The following is a 22,524-nucleotide window of genomic DNA, read 5'->3' on the forward strand; positions in this document are numbered from 1 at the left end:
CCACAGACGGAGTCAAGGCACCAAGCAAAAGTTTAAGACTCCCCTTGACCCTAATCTTCAGGCTATGCCCTCCTCCTCATCCTTACCATACCCACCCCCTACCAGATCTCCCAAGAAGCCCACTGGCCAGAGCCCTCTTCTAAGGGAAGAGGCACCCATTCTCTCTCCAAGGAAGAGAACGCAAATGTTGCACTGACCAGGTGACCAAAGGGTGAAGTGGCAGCCTGAAGCTTTTCTACAGGAAATGGTGATCCGGGGGAGATGCTTGCTTTGTCTCTTCTCATGCACAGCTCCTTCAAGAATGTTCTACTGCATTTAGATGACATTTTGTATAATCTGTAACTATTGACGTGGGGATGACAGGGCCAGTTAAATGGCAAAATATTGCACAGTCATTTTCGACAGCACAGACCTACAGATATTTTAACCCTTCCAGGATATGGTGACAAAAGAATGAGGCTCAGCACCTGTAAAGCAGAATGAGTCTACAGAAGGCACAGGGAACTCCCAGACGTAAACACCCGACACGCGAACACTGGCCTTTTCACATTATCCAGGCTCTTCTGTTTTTTTTCTCATCACATGTAAATTGCCTTTACAACACAATAGACTTCCTTTTTAAAGGTGTGTGTATAAAAGAGTGTGTGTGTGTGTGTGTGTGTGTGTGTGTGTGTGTGCATGCGTGCAGCCATGTATTATGGGGTGATGTATGTATACATCTATGAGGGGACCCTGTGCACTTGTGCATGAAGACCAGAGATTAATGTGGAGTCTTCCTCACTCATTTTTCCACTTTCTGTTTTTGAATCACTGATCCTGGAGGTTGTCAATTTGGCTAAGCTGACTGGCCAGTGATCGTCACAGATCTTCCACACCTCTGCTCTCGCAACCTCAGCGCTGGGGTTAAGGACCAGCGCTGCCACGTCCAACCTTTAAACCTTCTTTACAATAAAAGTAACACTCTCTGTTTTCAATTTTTTTAATTTGTTTCTGCGTTATGGAGGCAGCCTGGTCTTGAATTCACAGCCATCCTCCTGCTTCACTTTCCACAGTGCTGGGGTTACAGTAATGTACCACAACGTCAGGCTTCTGTTTGTTTTGTATCAACAATCTGGCCTGTTCTAAGTCACAGAGTCAGGATGAATAAAAGGAATGTGTCTAGAGGCCACACAGGTGGAGAAGCAACCTGAGGGGACAACCAGAGTAGGAAGCACCCACCTGGGTTTGAGGGACTTCCTGGCCACCATTCCCGGAAGTCATGGCTCAAGTGAGGCAGAGAAGGGGGGGCACGTATTCAGAAGAGGCCATATTCCAGTTTGATGGCCACGTTCACATTAGAGGACCGGTGGACACGTCACTGTGGCGTCTGCCCAAAGGCGAGCGTGAAGAGGGGGAGGTTAATGTGTTTTAAAGCACTTGGCCCAAATGAAATTATATAATTCAGGAAGGAACAAATCACATCACTGACGAGAGGGGTTTTTGTTGGGTGTTTTTTTTTTTTTTAAGGTAAAAAGAAAGGAAAAGAAGAAGAAAAAAAAAGACGGAGTGTCTTCATGAGAGAAGAGGCGCAGTGGGAACTGCAGGCTATAAGCAAAGACGCCATCTCAAGGAGGGGACCGGGGGCGTCTTTTGCTCCTTGTTGGCCTATAAAAGGTGCACAGCCAGGCAGGCCTCACCTCACGCCCAGGCAGCCTTATCACCACTCAAGGGACAGAGGGTGAGTAACTTGGCAGTGCTGGAGAGGGGTGGGTGTTGCTGTGACTTCTGCCCGGCTTACTGGGTAGCCAGGTGCCGGCCCCAAACAGGACAAGCAGAGAGAGCTGCCTGTGGTCTGTGGTCTAGGACCACACGCTTCTGCGGTCTCTGACACTCAAGGGCTGTCCTCAATGGAGGACAAGTAAGATGCCCTTCAGTGGGACACCTCAAGCAGAGCCCGGAAGGCACCCTGGGCAGACAGGTCTGCAGCACTCCAGAAAGTGGGTACCCAAGGCTCAGGAACCAGGGTTGGCTGGGATTCTAGGTACCCATCACCTAGCCTGAGTGGGTGCAGTCTTTACAGTGATTCATGGTGGCATGTTCATTTCCTCTGGTTGGGGTTCCCCTGCACTGTGTGGTACATCCCAGCAGGACTGTAGCGGGTAGGCATTTTAGAGAGCTCTGACAGACGGCTCTGTGTGGACAAGGAGGAGCTGGAGATCAAAATCAGCTCAGAGTGGGGGCTTGGGGAGCTCTTCCTTGAGCACCTTCTAATAGGACCTGAAATGTCACGGGTAGAGGAGGAGAAAAGGGTCCCCTGCAGGAAGTATCACAGATGGACGCTATGTGTTATGTCACTCTCCCTCAGCAGGGCACCAGTTCCCACACACAACAGCAGCAGCCCTCTCTTGTTATTCAAGGGGGCTCTGGGAGGAGAGGCAGGTGCCGCAGGCTCACTCTGGAGTGTTAGCAAACTAGGGCTGAAGTCCCCGGTTACTGTAGGAGCCGTGAGTGAGCTCACTAGGGATGGGGGTGCTAAGTGTCCTCCATTGACTGCCTGGCTCTCAGTGTCAGAAGGGCCCAGACCAAGTGTGGGGAAGGACTGGGCACTGAGGTCCCCAATCTCTACTCCCCGATCTCTAGCTACCTCTGAGGCTGAGCAAATTGTTCTCCACCTCTGCTAACCACAGGGTATCCCATAAATCTGCTTCCCACTAAGGCCTGGGTGCCTTCCTCCCAGCTCCTGGCATAGATGGACAGACAGGCCCAAGGATGTCCCAAGACAGCCACCTATGCACAGCTCACTCACTCTCCCCTGACAATTGTAGCTATGTGCACTAATATGCATTTGCACACCTCATAAGCGCAGACACACACCATGCACACCTATATATCTGTGCAAACCACCTAGGGTCCCTCCTGGCTTTGTGTATACAGCTCACCCTTGCACCTCTACCCCCAGGCTGCACCATCCCCTGTGGGATCCGAACTCCCGGGCATCATCCAGGAAGACGGAGCATGGCCCTGAAGACGTGGCTTCTGTGCTTGCTGCTGCTAAGCTTGGTCCTCCCAGGGGCTTCCAGCCGAGCCCACCAGCACTCCATGGAGACAAGAAGTGAGTGCCTGACTTATGGAAAACAGCCTCTGACATCCTTCCATCCATTCACTTCCCAGATGCCGTGAGTGTCCAAGGCATGGGGCTTGGCCATCTCCTAAGCCAGTTGTTCCCAACCCTTCTAAGGCTGCAACCTTTTAATGCAGATCCTCATGTGGTGATCCCGGCCACAAAATCATTTTGTTGTTATTTTCACAGCTGTAACTTTGCTACTGTGACGAATCGGAATGTTAATACCTGAAGTGCAGGACGTCTGCACTCCAAAAGGGTCACAACCCATAGGCAGAGAACTACTGGGACCTATAAAAAAGCTACCTGGCCATGTAGTCAGGGAGGTTGGTCCTGACAAAGGGGTCTCTCCCCAGAATGGTCCTGTCCTCTGTCCTCACCATTCCCCTGCCCATCTTGGCCAGGTCCCTAAAGAATTTGGGGGGTGAGGGTTGGACAGGAAGAGAATGCTGGTCCTGGTATACATCTAAATTCATTTCCTAAAGCCACATCACTGCCCAGATATGAACTGGTCAGTCTCATCCGAGTGGGTGCCAATATGGCCTGGTGCCCAGGTTTCCACCAGCTTAGGGGCTCTGTGTGGGGAACACTGCACCCGTGTGTCAGGCGTCCCATACGCTGATCTGGTTCTTTCATTTCCAGCCCCTGATATCAATCCTGCCTGGTACACGGGCCGCGGGATCAGGCCTGTGGGCCGCTTCGGCAGGAGAAGGGCAACCCCGAGGGATGTCACTGGACTTGGCCAACTCAGCTGCCTCCCACTGGATGGACGCACCAAGTTCTCTCAGCGTGGATAACACCCCAGCTCGAGAAGACAGTGCTGCTGAGCCCAAGCCCACACTCCCTGTCCCCTGCAGACCCTCCTCTACCCTCCCTCTCCTCTGCTTTCTCTCTAATCTAATAAAAGTGTTGGCTTTGTTTACTCTACACCTGTAACTGCGCGGTAACAACTGGAAGATGTTGTCTCTCCCCGGGGAGGTTAACCATGATGGCAGCTCAGAACCCAGCAGCCTCTTTGAAAAGAAGAGGCTCCCACCTGCCCCAGCAGAACAACTGAGACCACTCATTACCAGGCCAGGCAGAAGTTGGCCTGGTCCCTTGAGACCCTGCACTGGGGGAAGGGAATGTTGATTCAGTGTTTCTGTAAAGTCCTGTTCCCCAAAGTCATACCACTGCCCAGAAATGGGATGCTCTTTCCTTGGTCACTTGCTCCCACAAGCTTCCACCCACCCAAGGTACCCTGAACACATACTCAGGTGGCAGACTGCATAAAGCCATGGTGACCACACACTGTACTGTGTAAAAGACTTGGTCCCAGAGAAAGGCTGCACAATGCCCTTCACATGACCCACATCCTTCTCTTGGCATTTTTTTATTCGATATATTTCTTTATTTACATTTCAAATGTTATTCCCTTTCCTGGTTTCCTGTCCATAAGCCCCTCCCCTCCCCCTCCCCCATAGGGTGTCCCCCCATCAATCCCCCTTATCAGCCCCCCAACGTTCCCCTGCACTGGGGGGAGTCCAACCTTGGCAGAACCAAAGGCTTCCCCTTCCACTGGTGCCCCAACAAGGCTATCTCTACTACATATGCAGCTGGAGCCATGGGTCTGTCCATGTACACTTTGGATGGTGGTTTAGTCCCTGGGAGCTCTGGTTGGTTGGCATTGTTGTTCTTATGGGGTTGCAAACCCCTTCAGCTCTTTCAATCCTTTCTCTAATTTCCCCCAAGGGGGTCCTGTTCTCAGTTCAGTGGTTTGCTGCTAGCATTCACCTCTGTATTTGACGTGCTCCGAATGTGGGCATTTTTAAGATTAACTTTTAGAGCTGTTTGGGGGTTTGTTGCAAAAATTAGATGCTACCAAGATGGTCGCTGGAGCCCTGCCCCCAGGGCTCTGCTCCCAGCACCCAGGACACAGAACGCTCACTACAGTCTATGAAGCTACCAAATGTCATCGGCCAACCAACACCTGCGATGTCCATTAGGTTCGTGTTTGGTACTGTGTCTGCTGTTTGGGCAAACGCATTACTTGGCTCCATAAGTTCAGTGACAATGTGGTGTCCCTCACCACCCTGAATACACCCCATTCCTTATCCCTTGCAAAATCCTGGCAGCCACCAACACACATGATCATGTTAACCTCGCCCTGCTCAGAGGAGAATCCCAGAGAGACCTGACCCCAATCTGATCCTACAGGCCTCCTTTAAAGTCGCTTGGAGTGTCTGTGTCCTTCATCAAACACAAAGCTCCTTTGGAGTCAGGGCACACACCTACTCTGTTTGGGTACCTGAGTCAGAGTAAAGTGAATGGTAACATACACAGCTGGGGCCCTCAGAAAAGGGGGGAAGTCAGACAGGAGCTTAGGGAGACTCCATGGGCAGCTAGGGCAGCCGACAGTCACCTGCACAGAGGAGTACCAGTGGCTGCCAGCAGCCTCATCCACCAGCAGAGAAGCCTGAGCTAGCCCCCTCCCGGCTCAGAAGGTGCCATCTTACCCACATATCAAGGTTCTCAGCTCGAGGGCCATCTGGCTGGCAGCTGTCTAAGCTGTCCCCTCAGGCTACCCTCAGGCTGCTGTGACTGTTGTCACAGGCGGCTGTGACTGTAGTAACATACGGACTCCCCTTCAGTTCTTTCCACTCCCTGAGTACTCTAGCACCTTCCAAAGCCACTTTCACCTGAGGTGGCATGCAGCAGGGGCGAGGGGCACAAGGTGGGATCAGCTGGGATCTGAGATGAAGGTCTAATGACCTCCCCCACCCCTCCCCCCATGCAGGAACATCAACAGGCAGGCTCGCAGGCAACAGCAGCCGCTCTTACAGATATAGTCACTGCCGTGCCTGGAGGTCGTCCTCCCACAGTCGTTCTCTAGAAACAAACCATCTCCTCACCCAAAAAGATGGATGGAGGCATACTCATTTTTACTCCGTCTTGGAACAGTGTTCAAACATACGGAAAATTTCACAAGTCATTGTAAGGACTATCTCAACCTGCATGGACTCAGCCATCCTGTCTGCCGGCTTCCCACTTCCTGTCCTTGCCAACCTACGCTTGGTGGCAAGCTGCAGACACCAAGAGTTCAGCGCCTTTCTCCCAAGAATAAGGCCAAGTATAAGCCTGGAAAAGTCGGTAATTCTATTCTCTCTCTCTCTCTCTCTCTCTCTCTCTCTCTCTCTCTCTCTCTCTCTTTCTGTGTGTTTTGTATATGTGTGTGTGTGTGTGTGTGTGTGTGCGCGCGCGCGCGCATGTGTGGATGTGCTGGTGTGTGTGTTGTATGTGCTGCATTTGTGTGTATGCCCACATGCATGTGTGTGCATGTGCTGGTATGTGTGTATATGCACATGCATGTGTGTGCATGTGCTCGTGTGTGCTGTGTGTGTTGTGTTCATATGTGTGTGTGCACGTGTATGCGTGTGCTGGTATGTGTTGTATGTGGTATATTTGTGTGTGGTGTATATGTGTGCACATGCATGTGTGTGCATGTGCTCATGTGTGGTGTGTGTGGTATGTGTGTGTGCACATGCATATGTGTACACGTGCTCGTGTGTGTTGTATGTGGTGTGTTTGTGTGTATATGGTGTATATGTGTGCACATGCATGTGTGTACATGTGCTTGTGTGTGTGTGTGTGTGTGTATTTTTCTCAGTCCCAGATCTTACTGCTTTCTGTCATGACATTGACCTTCTGAAGCACCCAATGGGCTGTTCTTTAAAATGATCCATGCTGATTATGCCACCCGGTGGTGTGCCTGGCTCTGCTCTCGCACTTCCTGTCATAGAAAAGAATCCGGGGCTTTTCTCTGCTGCCCAAATGTCCTGGGTCCTCTGATGGAGTCCGGGTCCCACCTTGACATCTTAACCTTGACCTCGGGGCCCTGCCTCTCAGCTGTAAGTGTGACTTCAGGAAACCACTGAGTTTCACCTGCCTGGTGAACCTGGGTGGTACCAGATCCATCCAGTCTTGGGCTTTCTGCTGGAGTGTGTCAAAGGGAGCAATACTAATCAGTCAAGATGGAGCAGAAATTGGCAACCAGACAGACAGGTACCTGCAAATCTTCCTGGTGTTTCCCTATTTCCTCAAAGCAGTGACTTTGTCCTTAAGAGATGCACCTGAGGGGTTAGGGATTTAGCTCAGCGGTAGAGCGCTTGCCTAGCGAGCGCAAGGCCCTGGGTTCGGTCCCCAGCTCCGGAAAAAAAAAAAAAAAAAAAAAAAGAGATGCACCTGAATCTCTAGGCACCCAGGAGCCAACAGAAGGATTTGTCTAAAAAGTGATACTGCATCGCCACCTAGTGGTCATATGTAACCCAGCCCCTCATCACCTGGTCATGCCTACCGGCTAATGATTCCCCAGCCCTTTGGGGATGATAGAACAGCCTGGGGCGCCAGAATATTCATTTCCCCTGTTTCACTTGTGAGAGAGTCATCAGGTGGCCACTATCTATCTTCCCTAGCTGTCACAAAAGCACTGTCCAACATCAACAGGCCTCATGAGGAAATGGACCAGGGAAGAGTGAGTGAAAACCTCTCTATCGGCCTCTGACATTCCCTGACGAGAACAAGCAGTTCGGTGTCCGCCTTACATCTGTCCAGTGGTCACAGGATTTCCTTCAGGTCAGGTCAGGACTATATCAGCACCCAGAAACTCACAATTGTTTCCAGGCCTCAGAACTGAAGCCCTCTAGAAGTGCAGCAGGGCCACAAAGCCCCCTGCGGTCCCTGGCCTGAGCCCTACATGAACTTGAAGGGATATCACTAGTGTGGTCCAATGAGAGCAGAACCAATGAGAGCAGAGCCAGTATGAGCAGAGCCAGTAAGAGCAGAGCCAATGAGAGCAGAAGTCATACACACAGACGAGCTGTGAGACCACTTTGGTTGAGAGGTCCCTGTAAAGGATTTCATGTTTGTTCGTTTGAGGTGTTCTTCAGGGTTTGTTTTATTCTGTTAGTTTTGTTGTTTGTTTAGTCTTTTTGTCTGTTTGTTGTTTGCCTGTTTGTTTTCTCACTGTGTAGCCCAGAAGAAGCCCGCCATTCTCCTGCATCAGCTTTGAATGTGTCTTGATGAGAGGCCTACATCACCACACCCAACAACAATGTCTCATTATTCAGATCCAAGAGCTTATCACACTCCCAGAAGCAAGGATTTAGAAGAACAGCTTTGCCCCCTAAATGGCCACATCTTGCCCTAGCAAGTGTCAAGAGAGAAGACCCAACAGGAGCACTTCCTCTGGGGCTTTCCTCCCTGGACTAGGACCTGGGATTCTCTATAAGGATAGGAACTCACACAGTCATCATCAGAAGAGACAGCCCACCCAGCCCAGTGCCCGCGCCCACCCTCACTACCCTCGCCCCATGAAGCCTCACCGTGTCTAACACCCACAAACCCATCTAGAATGCATGCAGAAAGACTGAACGGTGTGAGCTGTCGGGCCATGGGTCCTAGTGAAACCTCATGAAGTGGTCAGATTGTCAAGACATTTAATATTTGGAGAGAAGGTGAGACAGCCCGGTGTTGATCTCAGGACAGGGGTTTCAGAGTCCTCGAATCACGAGAGAGAAACCTGGCTCTGCCCAGCCACAGATGGAAAGGACCATCCATCCCAGCCACCCTTCCAGACTCTGTCTCCAGCGCCACCTCACTGAGACTTAGTACCTTGGGCTCATTTTTTCCTTGGCTCATCTCTACATTTTTCCTTGCATTGATGTCCCTTCTCTTCCCCTGACAGTTCCCAGAACGAAAGTGGTGTCATTACGGACCAGCTGACCCGGGATGAAGCATCTGTCGTCCTATTCCATGGATCAAAGAATTGTTCCAGTCCACACCGCTCTGCTTCCTTTAATTCTTCTGCGATGGCTGTAAAGAAGCTGAAAGGGACAGCCCAGGCGGGGCAGGCACACTTGGCTCAGAGCATTCAGGTATCTGTGTATCTGGTAAGGTAGGGCTGACAGTCTTCTGGAAGCCACTTGACACTGGATCCTCCCTGAGACAGTTCCCATCAGCTTTGGCAAGCGGTTATTACAAAGGAAAGCAACTTCTGGTAGCCTCCAGAGCTCACCCACAAGCCATCTTCGACAGAGAACATGAATGGACAAAGAGCCAGCAGACTCTTGAAGATGTAGCTTGGGCTGGGGACCCTCGGAAGCACAGGCTGAGCTATCCTCCACTCGCTCTCCTGCAGTGGCAGCGGCTGTCATGCACAGCACTGGCGCGGCCTGACTGTAGGTCCCTGGTTCAGAACCACAGCCTCACCCTCCTGTGGGCTGCTGCTCTGCCCATCTCCTGCTCTCTGTAGCAGCTCCTGGGCTGTGGAAAACAGGGGCTTTACTGGAGAGGGAATCGCATCACCCAGAACCCTAGCCCAAGCACTCCCTATTAGTCTTCCTCACGCCCCTCCCTGCCCCAAAGACACCAGAAGAAGACAAAGAGAGGAGGCATAGCAGCTCCCACCTTCCTGTGGAGGGCCACAACTCACCAATGGTGTTGAAGATCTCGGATACCTGGTAGTTCAGCTTGGCAGAGGATTCCATGAACAGCAGGCTTTTGCTCTCCGCAAACTCTTTTCCTTCCTGAAGGAAAAGGTCAGTGTGTTTAATGGAAGTCCCTCCAAAAGCACGTGGTCGACTCACAGGAAATGGGAATACACCTATAATCCCAGCACTCAGGAAGATGGGGTGGAAGGATTATGAGTTCAAGGCCAGCCTTGAACACATAGGACCTTGCCTCAAAACAGTAGAAAAAACACTAGTTGTGGTGGGTCACACATATGTGCACATATTCTTCACACAGACTACTGATATACACACACCCTCTGTACATATGTGTACGTACACCTCCTACATGGATTTCTAAGAGGATCTAAGATGGAATCTTTGTGCATTTCTGCACACAAGTGCATGGGGGTTTACATGTGGAGATATTAGCATGTGTGACTTTGGGGGCACATGTGTGTGCTCATTAATGTATATTCATGAAGAATGACTACGCACATGTGTGAGCATGTGTGCTTAGAAGGTATGAGCATATATGTAGGTAGAAGGATCATAGGTTGTACACACAAGGGCAAGTATGTGGGTGGGTTTGTGAGTACCTCAGGCACAGGGCTGTATATCGTGAATGTGCGTGTGCGTGTGCATGTGCGTGTGCATGTGTGTGCGTGCGTGCGTGTGTGTGTGTGTGTGTGTGTGTGTGTGTGTGTGTGTGTGTGTGTTTCAAGGTCTCAAAAGCCCCTGAGTTCACAAAGACAAGAACTCCCTCCTGCTGCCTGCCACCACATAGCACCTGGAAGGTCACTTCCCGCTCCTCGCCGAGATCCGTTTTGTTGCCGACCAGCATCACCACCACCTCTCCTGGATGGAACTCCTTCTCCAGGTCCTCCAGCCACTGCTGGGCCTTGTGAAAGGAATCCTAAAGAGACAGAATAGAAACCATGCTGGGGTTCTCCCTGCTGAACCGGAAGAGCAAAGCTCCCTTGTGGGTACATAGCCACATCAAGACCTTGTTCCAGAATGCAATGCCAAGGGGCCACTCTGGTCCCCTGGGAGGGTATCCAGGATGGGCTGGCCCTGCCAAGGGATGGCTGTGCAATCAAGCAGCACACCAAAGAGTCAGGAACCTGGATGCCACAGGCAGTTTGGGGTCATGAGCTCCACTCCGGACACCATTTGGTCAGAAGAGTTTGAGGGAACTGTTATCTCCCCAAACCCACTTCCTAACTGTAGCTCCTCATTGGCCAGATGAGGGGCTTGACCCTGTGTCCTTTGGGACCTGTCTCCTGACCCCTGGCATCAAGGCTGATATGGGCTCCCATCTCTCCATACCCCTGGACCTGTGCCCAACCCATACTTTTTGGATCTACTGCAATCTTTTATCCGGGACCTCTTATACCTGCTACCCTACTAGTCCCCACTTCCCTGCCTCCTGTGAGAGGTCCTGGGACAGCAAGCTCTCCCTGACTTAGACCAGGTTGAACACGCTTGGGCATGCGAGTCCAGTCCTTCTATATCAATTCCACGCATGCTCAGTGTTCTGCAACCCCTGATGACACACGCTATATGGCTTGCGGAAATAGGCTGGCTCTGAAACATCCCTTTACCATCTCTCAGCACACTAGAACCATTGATGGCAGTGCTGTGTGTGTAAGGAGTGTACCAGGAGATTGCAGAGAAACAGCCCGGCTTTGGGTGTGAGGGGTGGCCAAGAGGACTCTCTGTATGAGACAAGCAGCTCGGGCTCCCTGGCCCCTTCGGTTGATGTAGTAGTTACTATAAACCAAGGCTCCGGTCCAGTTTCCTTGCCAGTGGTCCCTATAGAAGGCTGTAAACATATAATTGCCTGGGCAAGGAGGTGGGAGGTGACCCTACCTTCCTAGTGATGTCATAAACCAGGAGCGCAGCATTAGCACCCCGGAAGTAGAGGTGGCAGACGCTGTGGTACTTCTCCTGGCCGGCTGTGTCCCAGATCTCAAGCTTCAGAGACGAGGAACCCAAGTCCACCACCTTTGTGAAGAAGGCACCTGAAATAAGGAGACCGAGAGAGTGTTTGCTCGGGATAAGGTAGTCATCTGGGTGCCTAGTGTGTCATCCCGGTCTATGCTCAGCAGCTCACCGAGAGGTAGCTAAGCACATGCTGACAGAGGCTGAATGAATAAAACTGGAGCTTCTCTATAAAGCGAAGTGCAGCTGGAAATCTGTTTCATGTCCCTTAGAGGTTTCTCCTTGGGCTGATGCTAAACTCTTGGGATGAAGTATAAGACCCTGATTCAAGGATGACATGGGGTGGACCTCCAGGAATGAATGATCTCTCACGTCTCTACAGTGTCCACTAGTGCCACTGAGCTCTGAGAATTCTTGTGCCTCAGTCCCTCTGGCACACTGACCACTCAGCCACCTGTCCCATTCTGAAGCTACCCTCAGTCACCAGAAGCCACCCTTCCCAGCTCCTTCCCTCGCTCACTCCTCTGATGCCGTCCTCCCTTCTGCACCTAGAAATCTCTCATGAGTTACTTAATTCTGCATGTGTTAGCCATGGGAGCGCCTGCAGTGTTTCTACCTTCCCCTGAATGTTCTGTGCAACCCCTGGGGTTCCCTTCCTCATTCAGGCACCCCCTTAACCGAGTCACAAAGACTGACTCCAGTAACCACCTACACAATCCACCTTTACTCTGAAGATATTTTTCCTTGAACTTTGTTTCCCACTATTGAATTCCTATTTTTAATTATGTGTGTAGGTGTAGCTGTGGGGTGAGGTTTGGGCACATTCGTGCAGTGCCTATGAAGACAAGAAGAGAGCATGGAGTCCTCTGGGGCCAGAGCTACAGATGGTTATGAGCTGTCTAATGTGGGTGCTGGGAACAGAACTCAGGTCTTCAGGAAAAGCAGTTTGTGTTCTTAACTGATGGTTCATCTCTCTGCCCTAATGTGATCTCAAATAAATTTTTAAACAAATTTTAAAATAGTTATGGTCCCAACAACTTCTATTTTAAGTGTGTGAACTAGTAGGGCACTAGAAGCCAGGGACAGTCAGGGAGCCCAGGACATGAAGGGTCAGCAGAGACCAAGGGCTTCACCCACAGCCACTTCCCTACACAGACCCAGGGTGGATTTGGAACCAACTGGGGGAGATTCTGGCAAACAGACCTCCATGTATGAAATGAAGCTTCCAGCTCAAGGACAGTGCATAAGTATAACAAGTGGCCTCTGAGTGCCTTAAAACAGGAAATACATTCTTTCAGTTCTGGAAACATCTAGAAACCAGGAGCCCCAGGTCAAGCTGTGAACAAGGTTAGCTCCTTCTAAGGGATCTGAGAGAGAACCTGCCCCACCTCTTTCCAACTTCCAATGACTCCGGCCACCTTTGGTGTTCCTCAGCTGTGGACTTACCACCTCAGTCTGGCCTCTGGCCTCACCTGACGCCTTGGTTAGCCTCAACTGTCAACGTGGCACAGTCTAGAGTTATTTGAAAGAGTCTCAACCGAGGGACTGTCCAGATCATACTACCCTGTGGTCACGCCTGTAAGGGATTGTCTCAGCTGATGATTGATTTGGAAGAGCCCAGCCCACTGTGAGACCACTATCCCTAAGCGGGAGGGTCTGGGCTGTCTAAGCAGGCAAGCTGAGGGCCCGGAGAGATGGCTCAGGGCTTAACAGCACTGCCCAGAGTTTGATTCCCAGGGTCCACATGGTAGCTAACAGCCATGTATAACTCCAGGTCTTCCACACCGTCTTCTGACCTCCGCGAGCTCCACATGCATGTGGTGCACAGACACACACGCCGGCAAAATACCGTATGTGTAAATTAAGAATAAAAATAAAATAGTTTTGAAGAAAGAAGGGAAGCTATGTAGGAGCCTGAGTGAGCCAGAGAGCAAAACATGGGCGGCACCTCCATGTTTCCTGCCTCCGGTTCCTATCTGAGTCCTTCAGTCACGGATTACGATCTAGAAGTGCAAGCCAGGTGAACCCCTCCCCTGGTGAACTAGGACAAGTCCCCTTGGTCCTAGTGTTTCACCACAGGAATAGAAATTAAATTATGTAGCACCTGCCTCTCCTCAGGAATCAGAGCTCTCGCCTCTTCTCTTGAGGATAACGGTCACAGAATTTGGGGAGCCAAGGCCAAAGTGGCCTCATCTCCATAGCAGGCATCATGATTTACAGGCTCTGTGACCTAGGGCTTGGTCATCTCTGGAGACACATTCCCATCCACTTTGGAAACAGCAGAGACAGGGCTGGACAGAACCTTCTAGGAAAGTATGGATTCTCCCTATAAATTGGGGCAGCATCTTGGCCGATCCCGGCACAGGCTGAGTAGACAAGTTGAGAATCCACGAGTTTGAAGTCTAAGTTGCTTTTTTCACATAAAGCAGCAGCCTTTGTGTGGACAATAGGAAAGGGGACTCGCACTTCCCATGGCACCTGCTGGGCAGTGGCCACCTGATGCAGCCACCATTCTGTGCAGGTGGCCTTGGACATAGGTCCCTCTCAGCTTTGTGGGCCTTAATAAGTCATTTAACCTCCAATAAATATCTCATTTCCTCCTGTTTAATATGACCTAGTAGTGTTTGTAAGAACCCTCATGAGAAAACACATACACTGCCAGGTCAGTCGTACCAACTTCTACTTCCTCTTTCTTCTTTGCACCGCTCTAGACTCGTTGCCATAGCAACGTGGGTTGTTTAACCTACACTCTGGTCTGTTCTTTCTCACTTTGGATCATGCTTCTGCCTCTGGAGCCATTCGGGGATATTCTGATAGACATTCTCTCAAAGGCTGGGAAGATAACTCAGTGGTAAGAGTACTTTCTGCCACAGGTATGAGGACCAAGTTCAAGTCCTAGCACATATAAAAAGCAAGGCATAACCTCATGCTGTCCTGTAATCTCAGTGTTGGAGGTGCAGACTGGGGGCAGATAGTGTCTCTTACTGCCAGCCTAGCTCCAGGGGCAGTGAGAGACCCTTTCTCAAGAGGATGTGGTAAAGAGGGATAGAGCAGGACACCAGATGTCCTCCTGTTCCCCCTATGTGGGCATGCACCCATGCATATATGTGCACACATCCTAAGTACACACAGAGAAGAGAACGCTGGGAGGGAGAGAAGAAGGGGAGGTGAAACACGGTGTAAAGCTCAGGCCTACTTTCTTCACATACATTCTTGCTCTCCCTTGTCTTTCTTTTCCAGTTTAAACATGATGGCTGAGTTCTCAAATCCCAACAGAGGTTCAAGGGCAGGGCACACAGGACCCATTAGCCAGGGTTGAGATGTTTATACAACACAGAGCTGAGCCTTCCTGAAGAGAAGGGAGCATTTACCCTCACTAGACCAGTCTGCACAGATTGGCCATCCCTGAGGCTGAGTTTTGGGGGGAAAGGGATGGACACATACTAAAATAGAGCATGAAAGGAGAGGCCCAAGTTTCAAGTCCACTGAGGACAAAGCTTGCTGTCACTTCTGAGATTGGGGAAAAAATCAGGGCAAGATGTCTAGAAGCAGGAGGAGCATCCATTTAGGGAGAAACCGTGATGGGTATAACAAAAACGACAGGCATGGGGTAGGGGTCACTCTCTAATCTGTCCTTGCTCTAAATTAAAACATGCCGTGTGTGGTAGCAAATGCTCGTCATCATAGCACAAGGGAAGCAGAGACATGAGATGGAGGGTCCCAGGCCAGCCTGAGCTACATAGTGAGCCCTTGTCTCAAATACATACATGTGTCTATACATATACACACACACATATATACATACATACATCATACATATAAACATGCATACATACATGCATGCATACATACATACACACATAAGCAAGCACACACACAGTTGTTTTCTCTCTCTTCCCTTATAGCATCCCGGACCTCACTGCCAGCCCTCCAAACTCAAGCTTTCTAGGAAAAGAGACCCTGCCCCTTGTGTCTATATACTCACAAATGTCAGCTGGGATGAAACCTGACCCTAACCTGAGCCCTGAGCCCTAGGAAGGTAGTTTATGTGCATTTCCAGAAGAGTGTGCCTCCCTGCCCTTGATGAACACCTAGCCCCTCCCTGCCATCGGGCATATCCAGCCTCAGGCTGCAGGGCAGGGGCCATCCTGAGGTAGACCACATCCCCATCTGCCCCTACCAGGGCTCTCTCTCCTCACTTACACCCCACAGTTGGCAAGACGTTGCTGAAGTCCTGCTTCATGTACCGGAGGGCCAGGCTGGTCTTGCCCACAGAACTGCTTCCAAGCAGAACCAGCTTGCTCACGTAGGGCTGGCCAGAAGAAGGGCTGGCCTGTGGCAGCCCGCCAGCCTGTGCCATGGCCTGCAAACAACCACAGGAGACAGAGGTGAGTGAAAAACCTGTGGTCAAATCACCTCAGTGAGTCTAACACACACATACACATACACACATGTACATACATACACACCATATGTACACACATACCACATACAAACACACATACACACATATACGTACACACACACCATATGTACACACATACCACATACAAACACACATACACACATATACGTACACACACACCATATGTACACACATACCACATACACACACACATACACACATACACAATATAGCACAAATACACATACACTACAAACACATACAGACACACATCACACACACATACAGACACATACCACATATACACACACACCACACACAAACCACACACATATACCACATATACACACATACCACACACAAATACACACACCTCATACACACATACACATATACCACACACACACCACACACACACACATACACACACCACATACACACACATACACCATATATACACACACCACCCACACACATGCACACATATACATACACATATCACATGTACACACATACCACATACAAACACACAGGACATATATATATATATATACACTTATAACACACATACACATACATACATATACACATATACCCCACACACATACATCTCACACATACCACACACACATACATATCACACACATATATCACACAACCCTCATACACACAAACACCACATATATACACACATACCACACATATGTACACACAGCACACACTACATATACCACACACACAGCACATACACACATACCACACACACAGCACATACACACATACCACATACATGCACACCACATACACACACACCACATATATACGCAGCATATATACACATCACACACACACACACACACACACACACACACACACACACACACACAGGCTGCTTCCTAGGTAGAATGCAGACCTGTTGATCAGAGATCCAAGCAAGAGGTCCTGCCCAACACCTGCTCCACTCTGTACCCCAGCCCCAGCTCCCCATCTATAAACTGGGACGAACAGAAGAAACAGTTTAATGGGTGACAAGGAGCTCTGAACCCTCTCTACAACTGCCTGCACCAGCATCATGCAGGTCTTTATCCTAATTCACTGCCCTGTTTCTCACTGCTTACAAACTTGTTTATTGCAAGCCACCCAACAGAGGTCCAAAGCACCTGGGCACCTCTCAGTTGTTCCTGGATTAAACTTGGTGTTTCCAAATTGTTCCCGGGGAAAATTCCCTCAAGCCATAAGGAAGGGATTTTTGAAAACAAAACCCAACCTCATCCACAGCCCAGACCTTCCAGACCCCAGGGAGGTGTTGCTCTCTTCCCGCCAGCATCAGCCAAGGCTTCTCAAGATTCAGCAGTTCTTTTTTCCTCAAGCTCTGCAGTGGGAGGTGTGTAATCTTCCTAGGGCCAGGAGGGTGGGGGCACACCTATAATCCCAGACAGAGGCTGAAGCAGGAGGATCGCACATTGGAGTCTACACAGTAAGACTCCATCAAACAAGGAGGTGAAAATGAAAGGAGGGAAGGAAGCAGGAGGAAAGGGAGAGTATGGGCAACTAGACTCTCAAATAGAGCCTTTCCCTACCATCACCACAGCGGGAAAGACTGGCTGAGAACAGAGAAGGGGTAAAGGAAAGATGGACAGGAACCGTAACACAGAACACTTGAGACCGTGGTGACAGAAGATAAGAATGTAGCATAGACACCAGGTCTCACACACGGGCCTAATACCAAGGTGCTATTCTAGAGAGAAATAGCTGGGGTCCAGGAGAGAAGGCTCCAGGGTTCCTCAGGCCAGCAGCACAACAATGACCAACAGCACAGCATGGCCCACCCCAAAGGGACCTCTAGAGTTTCTCCCATGTATTGATCGCAGAGCAGGGTCACAAAAAGAAAGAACGGAAGAAAGGAAAAAAGGAAGAAAGGAAGAAAGAGAAAAAGAAAGAAAAGAAGGAAGGAAGGAAGAAAGAAAGAGAGAAAGAAAGAAGTTGTCCATTTCAAGCTTTTTAAAGCTCTATTCACCCAACATCACACATTAATTGACTATAAATTAAAATACAGATAACTAAAGCCTGAAGTTTACATTCAAAAGCCACTCCTAGGGTAGCCCGTGTTTCTTCAGGGCTGGCAACAGTGCCCACCTAGCACACAGTAGCTGCTCAGCACACACCTCACAATGGATGGGTTAGCGGGCAGGTGCACGGGTGAGTGAATAGATCTACGGGCGGGTAGACGGATGGTATTCGGAAAGTCGATGGACCAGTGCATAGGTGCAGAGGTGGAGGTAAGTGAGAAGGGGAGTGGATGAGTGTGTAAGGATGCGTGTGTAAATCAATAAATCAGAAGATGAATAAATAGGTAGATAGTAGGTGGATGGATGGATGGATGGATGGATGGATGGATGGATGGATGGATTAATCAACTGAATAATTGATTGAAGGGTGGACGAGCAGGATGAACACTTTATCCAGCACCTGTGTTTGTGAAATATATGACTAAACAGAGAGAGAGAGAGAGAGAGAGAGAGACAGAGACAGAGACAGAGACAGAGACAGAGACAGAGAGACAGACAGAGAGAGACAGAGAGAGACAGAGAGAAACAGAGACAGAGAGACAGAAGCAGAGATAGATAGAGACAGAGACAGAGAAATGGTGTCTCTGGGGATATGTGCAGCCTCCTCCCAGAGACTCCGCCCTTTGAACCTAAGGGCAAACCAGAGTTCAGAATCTTGAATAGGGACCAGGAGGGACACTGCCAAAGGCCATCCGTCAACTCCACAGCAAACAGGCCGGGTCCCTTCCACAGTAAAACTATTACTTCCTACCATGGGAGTCACTGCAACTCTCTTCAGCAGTAGCTTCCTGCCTGACGTCACCTCTGCCACCCTAGCCCCTCCATCATGGGTCCAACCCCGGACAGCCAACAGCATAGAGTGCAGGCCCCACCATCATGGAGCCTCATTCCCTGTCTCCCTTGATTGGACCGACCTTGGCTTTTGATTGCATGTAAATAAGTATGCCTGTATGATCAGTGGCTCAGCTTTCTCACTGGGCTATCACCAGCACCCCAAAGCTGAATTTCCTTCAGTAAGCTTGCCGTAGCCACTGAGGACGCCGAAGCCACGGAGGGAGCAGCCAGTGCCCGCTACCTCCCGAATGAACCCGGAAGCGGCTCCACAGATTCTAACTGGATCTGGATCAGTGTGCTTTCTGCCCCGGGGCTCCCATGCCAGTCACACCCTGATGCTTGTTGGAAGCATGCCTGGTGTGCTTACGGAAAGGGAGGCAGGGCTGCTGGCTGGCATTGAAGGACCTTCACGGGTCACTGTGGGGCCAACCTGTATGTGGTTCATGCAAAGCTGTCAAGAGTGCAGCTTCCAGGGCCCTCCAGAGAAAAGCAGAGTGGGTAAGTTCCCTGGGCCGACCTGCTCCTGCACAGACATCTGCAAAAGCTGAACCGGAAGTCTAAGGGCCTAGCACCAATGCTAAAGGCCCAGAAACTTCCCAAGGCAAAGACACGAAATCCAGGGCTGGAATCTGATGTTTTTATGCTCCTAGGGATCCCCATAGGCACTAGCTCCATCCAGCTGCTGATCATGGTAGAACATACCTCAGGAATAACACAGGGCAACTCTGCCTTTACACCTCCAAATAGTTGTTGTAAGCCTATAATCCCAGCACTAGGGATGCTTAAGCAAGGGATAAGTTTCACATCATTCTGGTCTACAGAGTAAGAACCTATCTCAAAATAATAACAATATGATAATAATAATTAGTAATTAATAGTAATAATAACCCCTCAGCTTTAATGTGATCATATACTTGCCCTAACGGTCCTAACACCAAATGCAGGGTCCACATGGCTTTGTCAGATTTCTGCAATTATCTTGCTTTGATGGTTCATTCCCCTGACTGAATTTTTTCCTGGTATTAATCATTTCCCTCTGTAATAGATAAGACCACTGCAGACATTCTCATAATACTTTTTGAGTGACTATGCATTTCAAGCTCTCAATAACAGCCAGCCCAAGCCCTCTGTTCAGAAAGAAAGTTGGAAAATCTGTACCTGTCCCCCTCCTCTAGAATCTAGATCTTTCTGAAGGGAGTGGCTGCCAGGTTGCCATTGGGAGTCTCTTTCTCATCCTGACTTGGCCCTTCTTCAGCAGTCACAAGTCTGCCTCTCTTCCACCTAAGAAAAAAATATTCAAGGAAGGAGGGAGCCCCAGAGGCTGCACCCCATCCTGCTCACCCAGATCCCCCAGGCTGTTCATTCCCAACACTGAACTTGAGAACAGCATGGCATTTGATAGGAGAAGAAAACCAAGCTGCAGATTAGAAGAGAATTAGAAGAAACTGCCCAGCTCCCCTGCCATTGCTTGAGCCTCTGCAGCCGTCTGGAAAGGATTCCTTAGAAGGTGTCTCCTCGAACTGGCTGTTTATGTGCAAAACCCTTAACTGGAACTTTCTGCAAGGAAAACTCAATGAAATTTCCTTCCCAGAATACGACCTGTGATCCCAACAAGAACACTCTTGACTGCGAACAAACTCAAGGAGTCTGCTGTTTCAGCTCTGCCTCTGATTCAGGTCCCAAGAACACACACACACATGCACACACACAGAGACACACAGACACACACACATGTTCACAGCATTTACACTCATCCACACACATGCTCACAACACACACACACACATACACACAAGCTCATAGCACATACCAGCTCATACCACACATATGCACTTTCACAGCACGCACACACACACACACACACACACACACACACCACACACTCACATATACAACATGTTCATAGCATACCCACACACACACACATACACACACATTCACAGCACACACACATACAGCCCACACATACAGATGCTCACAGCATACCCACACACACCCACACACTCACATACACACATACACAGACACACAACACACACTCACATATACAACATGTTCATAGCATACCCACACACACACACATACACACACATTCACAGCACACACACATACAGCCCACACATACAGATGCTCACAGCATACCCACACACACCCACACACTCACATACACACATACACAGACACACAACACACACTCACATACACAACATGCTCATAGCACACACACACACACACATTCACAGCACACACATATACTCACAGCCCACACATACAGATGCTCACAGCATACCCACACACACCCACACACTCACATACACACATACACACACACACTCACATACACAACATGCTCATAGCACACACACACACACACACATTCACAGCACACACATATACTCACAGCCCACACATACAGATGCTCACAGCATACCCACACACACCCACACATTCACATACACACATACACACACACACACACACACGCACACGCACGCACACACACAATACAGCACAATTTACAAAGAACTCACCTGTTCACTTTGAAAAAGTTCCACAGACCATCATCCCACAGGGCCGCTGGCTCCCCTTTCTTCCCCTGGCTAGGCTTCTCCTGGGTGCTGGATGAGTGGTCAGAGTCCTGCCAGGGGCAGGGCGGGAGGAGCCGTGCACACTGACCACCAGCAGCCCAGCAAAGGAAGTGGGCAGGCCCCCTGTTCTACCAAGGCCCCAGCCTGCGCAGAAGCAGGCCTCTTCTCTTTCCGTAAACTCCAGTGCAAAGTCCCCACACGATCATGTGATCACCTGGGACAAAGTGTGCTAGAAGTCATACTCCAATTCTCTACCCGCCTTACCTAGTTGCAGCCCAGAATTTCAGCCCTTTCCAGGTCTCACCTGTCCCAGCTCCTCAGACCGGAAAACATCACAGACTTAGAGAACAGCTCTTTGGTTATGCGAGCTCACTTCTTAACTCTTTATGTAAACATCTCCAGTCTGGAGAGGCATTGCCAGGTGGGCAGGGCCAGGGGCCGGAGCCTGGGATGGGTGTGTCCTGGAGCAGGTAATTGCCTGGGTAGGGCCGGAAGATCCCCAGAAGGAGAAACTCTAGGCTGAAGAAAGATGCAAATCAGTCCTACTGTGCTCAACCTCGAGTGCCAGGCAACTAGTGTGTTCTCTCTGTGCTCAGGACTCACCTGAATTAGTAGTGCGGGGCAATGGGAAACTCAGCATCGTGAATGGAGGTGCAGCTGTCTTGGATTCCCAAGAGGCTTTCCACTACTCCCTGAAGAACCTGTTTTTTCTACAAAGGCCACTGGCCTTCTTCTTGTCACCCTATCCTCCAGAGCACACTCCCTGTCCACATGGCTGGGTGCCCCCACGGCCTTGAAGACTAAGAACTTCACTCCATCTCTGAACAGGACTCTGATTCCCTGTGCCTAGATTGGCATCCAAGATGTGAAATTGACGATCAGCACTGCTTCTGTCCTTGTGCTGGGTAGAGATGTATGGGCATGGCCTCTTCTGTTTATGCTGGCAAAGGTACTGTTATAATACAGTGACTCAAAGGTCTCCTGAGTTCAAAGGGACAACGAGGTGGATTGTAGGGGTCAAGGGAGAGTTGTCAAAGGGGTTTATTTATTGCATGGACAGATAGACAGACAACAGCACGATGGGCACTCTAAAGGGAGC

The 22,524-nt window shown here is 49.9% G+C and overlaps 2 protein-coding genes across 7 annotated transcripts; one reads left to right on the plus strand and one right to left on the minus strand.

Moving 5' to 3' along the window:
* Positions 1-1,506: 1,506 nt before the first annotated feature.
* Prlh (prolactin releasing hormone) lies at positions 1,507-4,027 on the plus strand. Of its 2 annotated transcripts, none has more exons than XM_087567497.1 (3): positions 1,507-1,717; positions 2,939-3,091; positions 3,743-4,027. In XM_087567497.1, exons 2-3 carry the CDS (start codon positions 2,995-2,997, stop codon positions 3,895-3,897), a joined length of 252 nt encoding a protein of 83 aa, XP_087423623.1. In that variant the 5' UTR covers positions 1,507-1,717; positions 2,939-2,994; the 3' UTR covers positions 3,898-4,027. The 2 variants fall into 2 exon arrangements, with proteins under 2 accessions (XP_087423623.1, NP_071558.1); NM_022222.2 differs by having other exon boundaries at positions 1,675-1,721.
* Positions 4,028-8,557: 4,530 nt separating this feature from the next.
* Rab17 (RAB17, member RAS oncogene family) lies at positions 8,558-21,868 on the minus strand. Of its 5 annotated transcripts, XM_087567456.1 has the most exons (9): positions 21,730-21,852; positions 21,369-21,639; positions 20,215-20,394; positions 19,996-20,118; positions 15,733-15,892; positions 11,458-11,609; positions 10,376-10,501; positions 9,570-9,663; positions 8,558-9,400 (listed from the first exon to the last, which is right to left on the minus strand). In XM_087567456.1, the coding sequence occupies exons 5-9, from the start codon at positions 15,887-15,889 to the stop codon at positions 9,288-9,290; spliced, it is 642 nt and encodes a 213-aa protein (XP_087423582.1). In that variant the 5' UTR covers positions 15,890-15,892; positions 19,996-20,118; positions 20,215-20,394; positions 21,369-21,639; positions 21,730-21,852; the 3' UTR covers positions 8,558-9,287. The 5 variants fall into 5 exon arrangements, with proteins under 5 accessions (XP_087423582.1, XP_087423581.1, XP_087423580.1 ...); XM_087567455.1 differs by lacking the exon at positions 20,215-20,394 and having other exon boundaries at positions 21,730-21,830; XM_087567454.1 differs by lacking the exons at positions 19,996-20,118; positions 20,215-20,394 and having other exon boundaries at positions 21,730-21,868.
* Positions 21,869-22,524: the final 656 nt, after the last annotated feature.

Source organism: Rattus norvegicus, chromosome 9 (genome assembly GCF_021556685.1).
Source record: "Rattus norvegicus strain SHRSP/BbbUtx chromosome 9, alternate assembly SHRSP_T2T, whole genome shotgun sequence".
NCBI classification, from domain to species: Eukaryota; Metazoa; Chordata; class Mammalia; order Rodentia; family Muridae; genus Rattus; species Rattus norvegicus.

Excerpts from the sequence above, each read along its gene's own strand:
- Prlh (XM_087567497.1), top strand. The coding sequence starts at position 2,995 with ATGGCCCTGAAGACGTGGCTTCTGTGCTTGCTGCTGCTAAGCTTGGTC. Across the intron at positions 3,092-3,742 it reads GCACTCCATGGAGACAAGAA|CCCCTGATATCAATCCTGCC; the intron begins GTGAGTGCCTGA and ends TTTCATTTCCAG.
- Rab17 (XM_087567457.1), bottom strand. The coding sequence starts at position 15,889 with ATGGCACAGGCTGGCGGGCTGCCACAGGCCAGCCCTTCTTCTGGCCAG. Across the intron at positions 9,664-10,375 it reads AGCGGGAAGTGACCTTCCAG|GAAGGAAAAGAGTTTGCGGA; the intron begins GTGCTATGTGGT and ends CTTTTCCTTCAG. Across the intron at positions 9,401-9,569 it reads CGAGATCTTCAACACCATTG|CCCAGGAGCTGCTACAGAGA; the intron begins GTGAGTTGTGGC and ends TGTTTTCCACAG.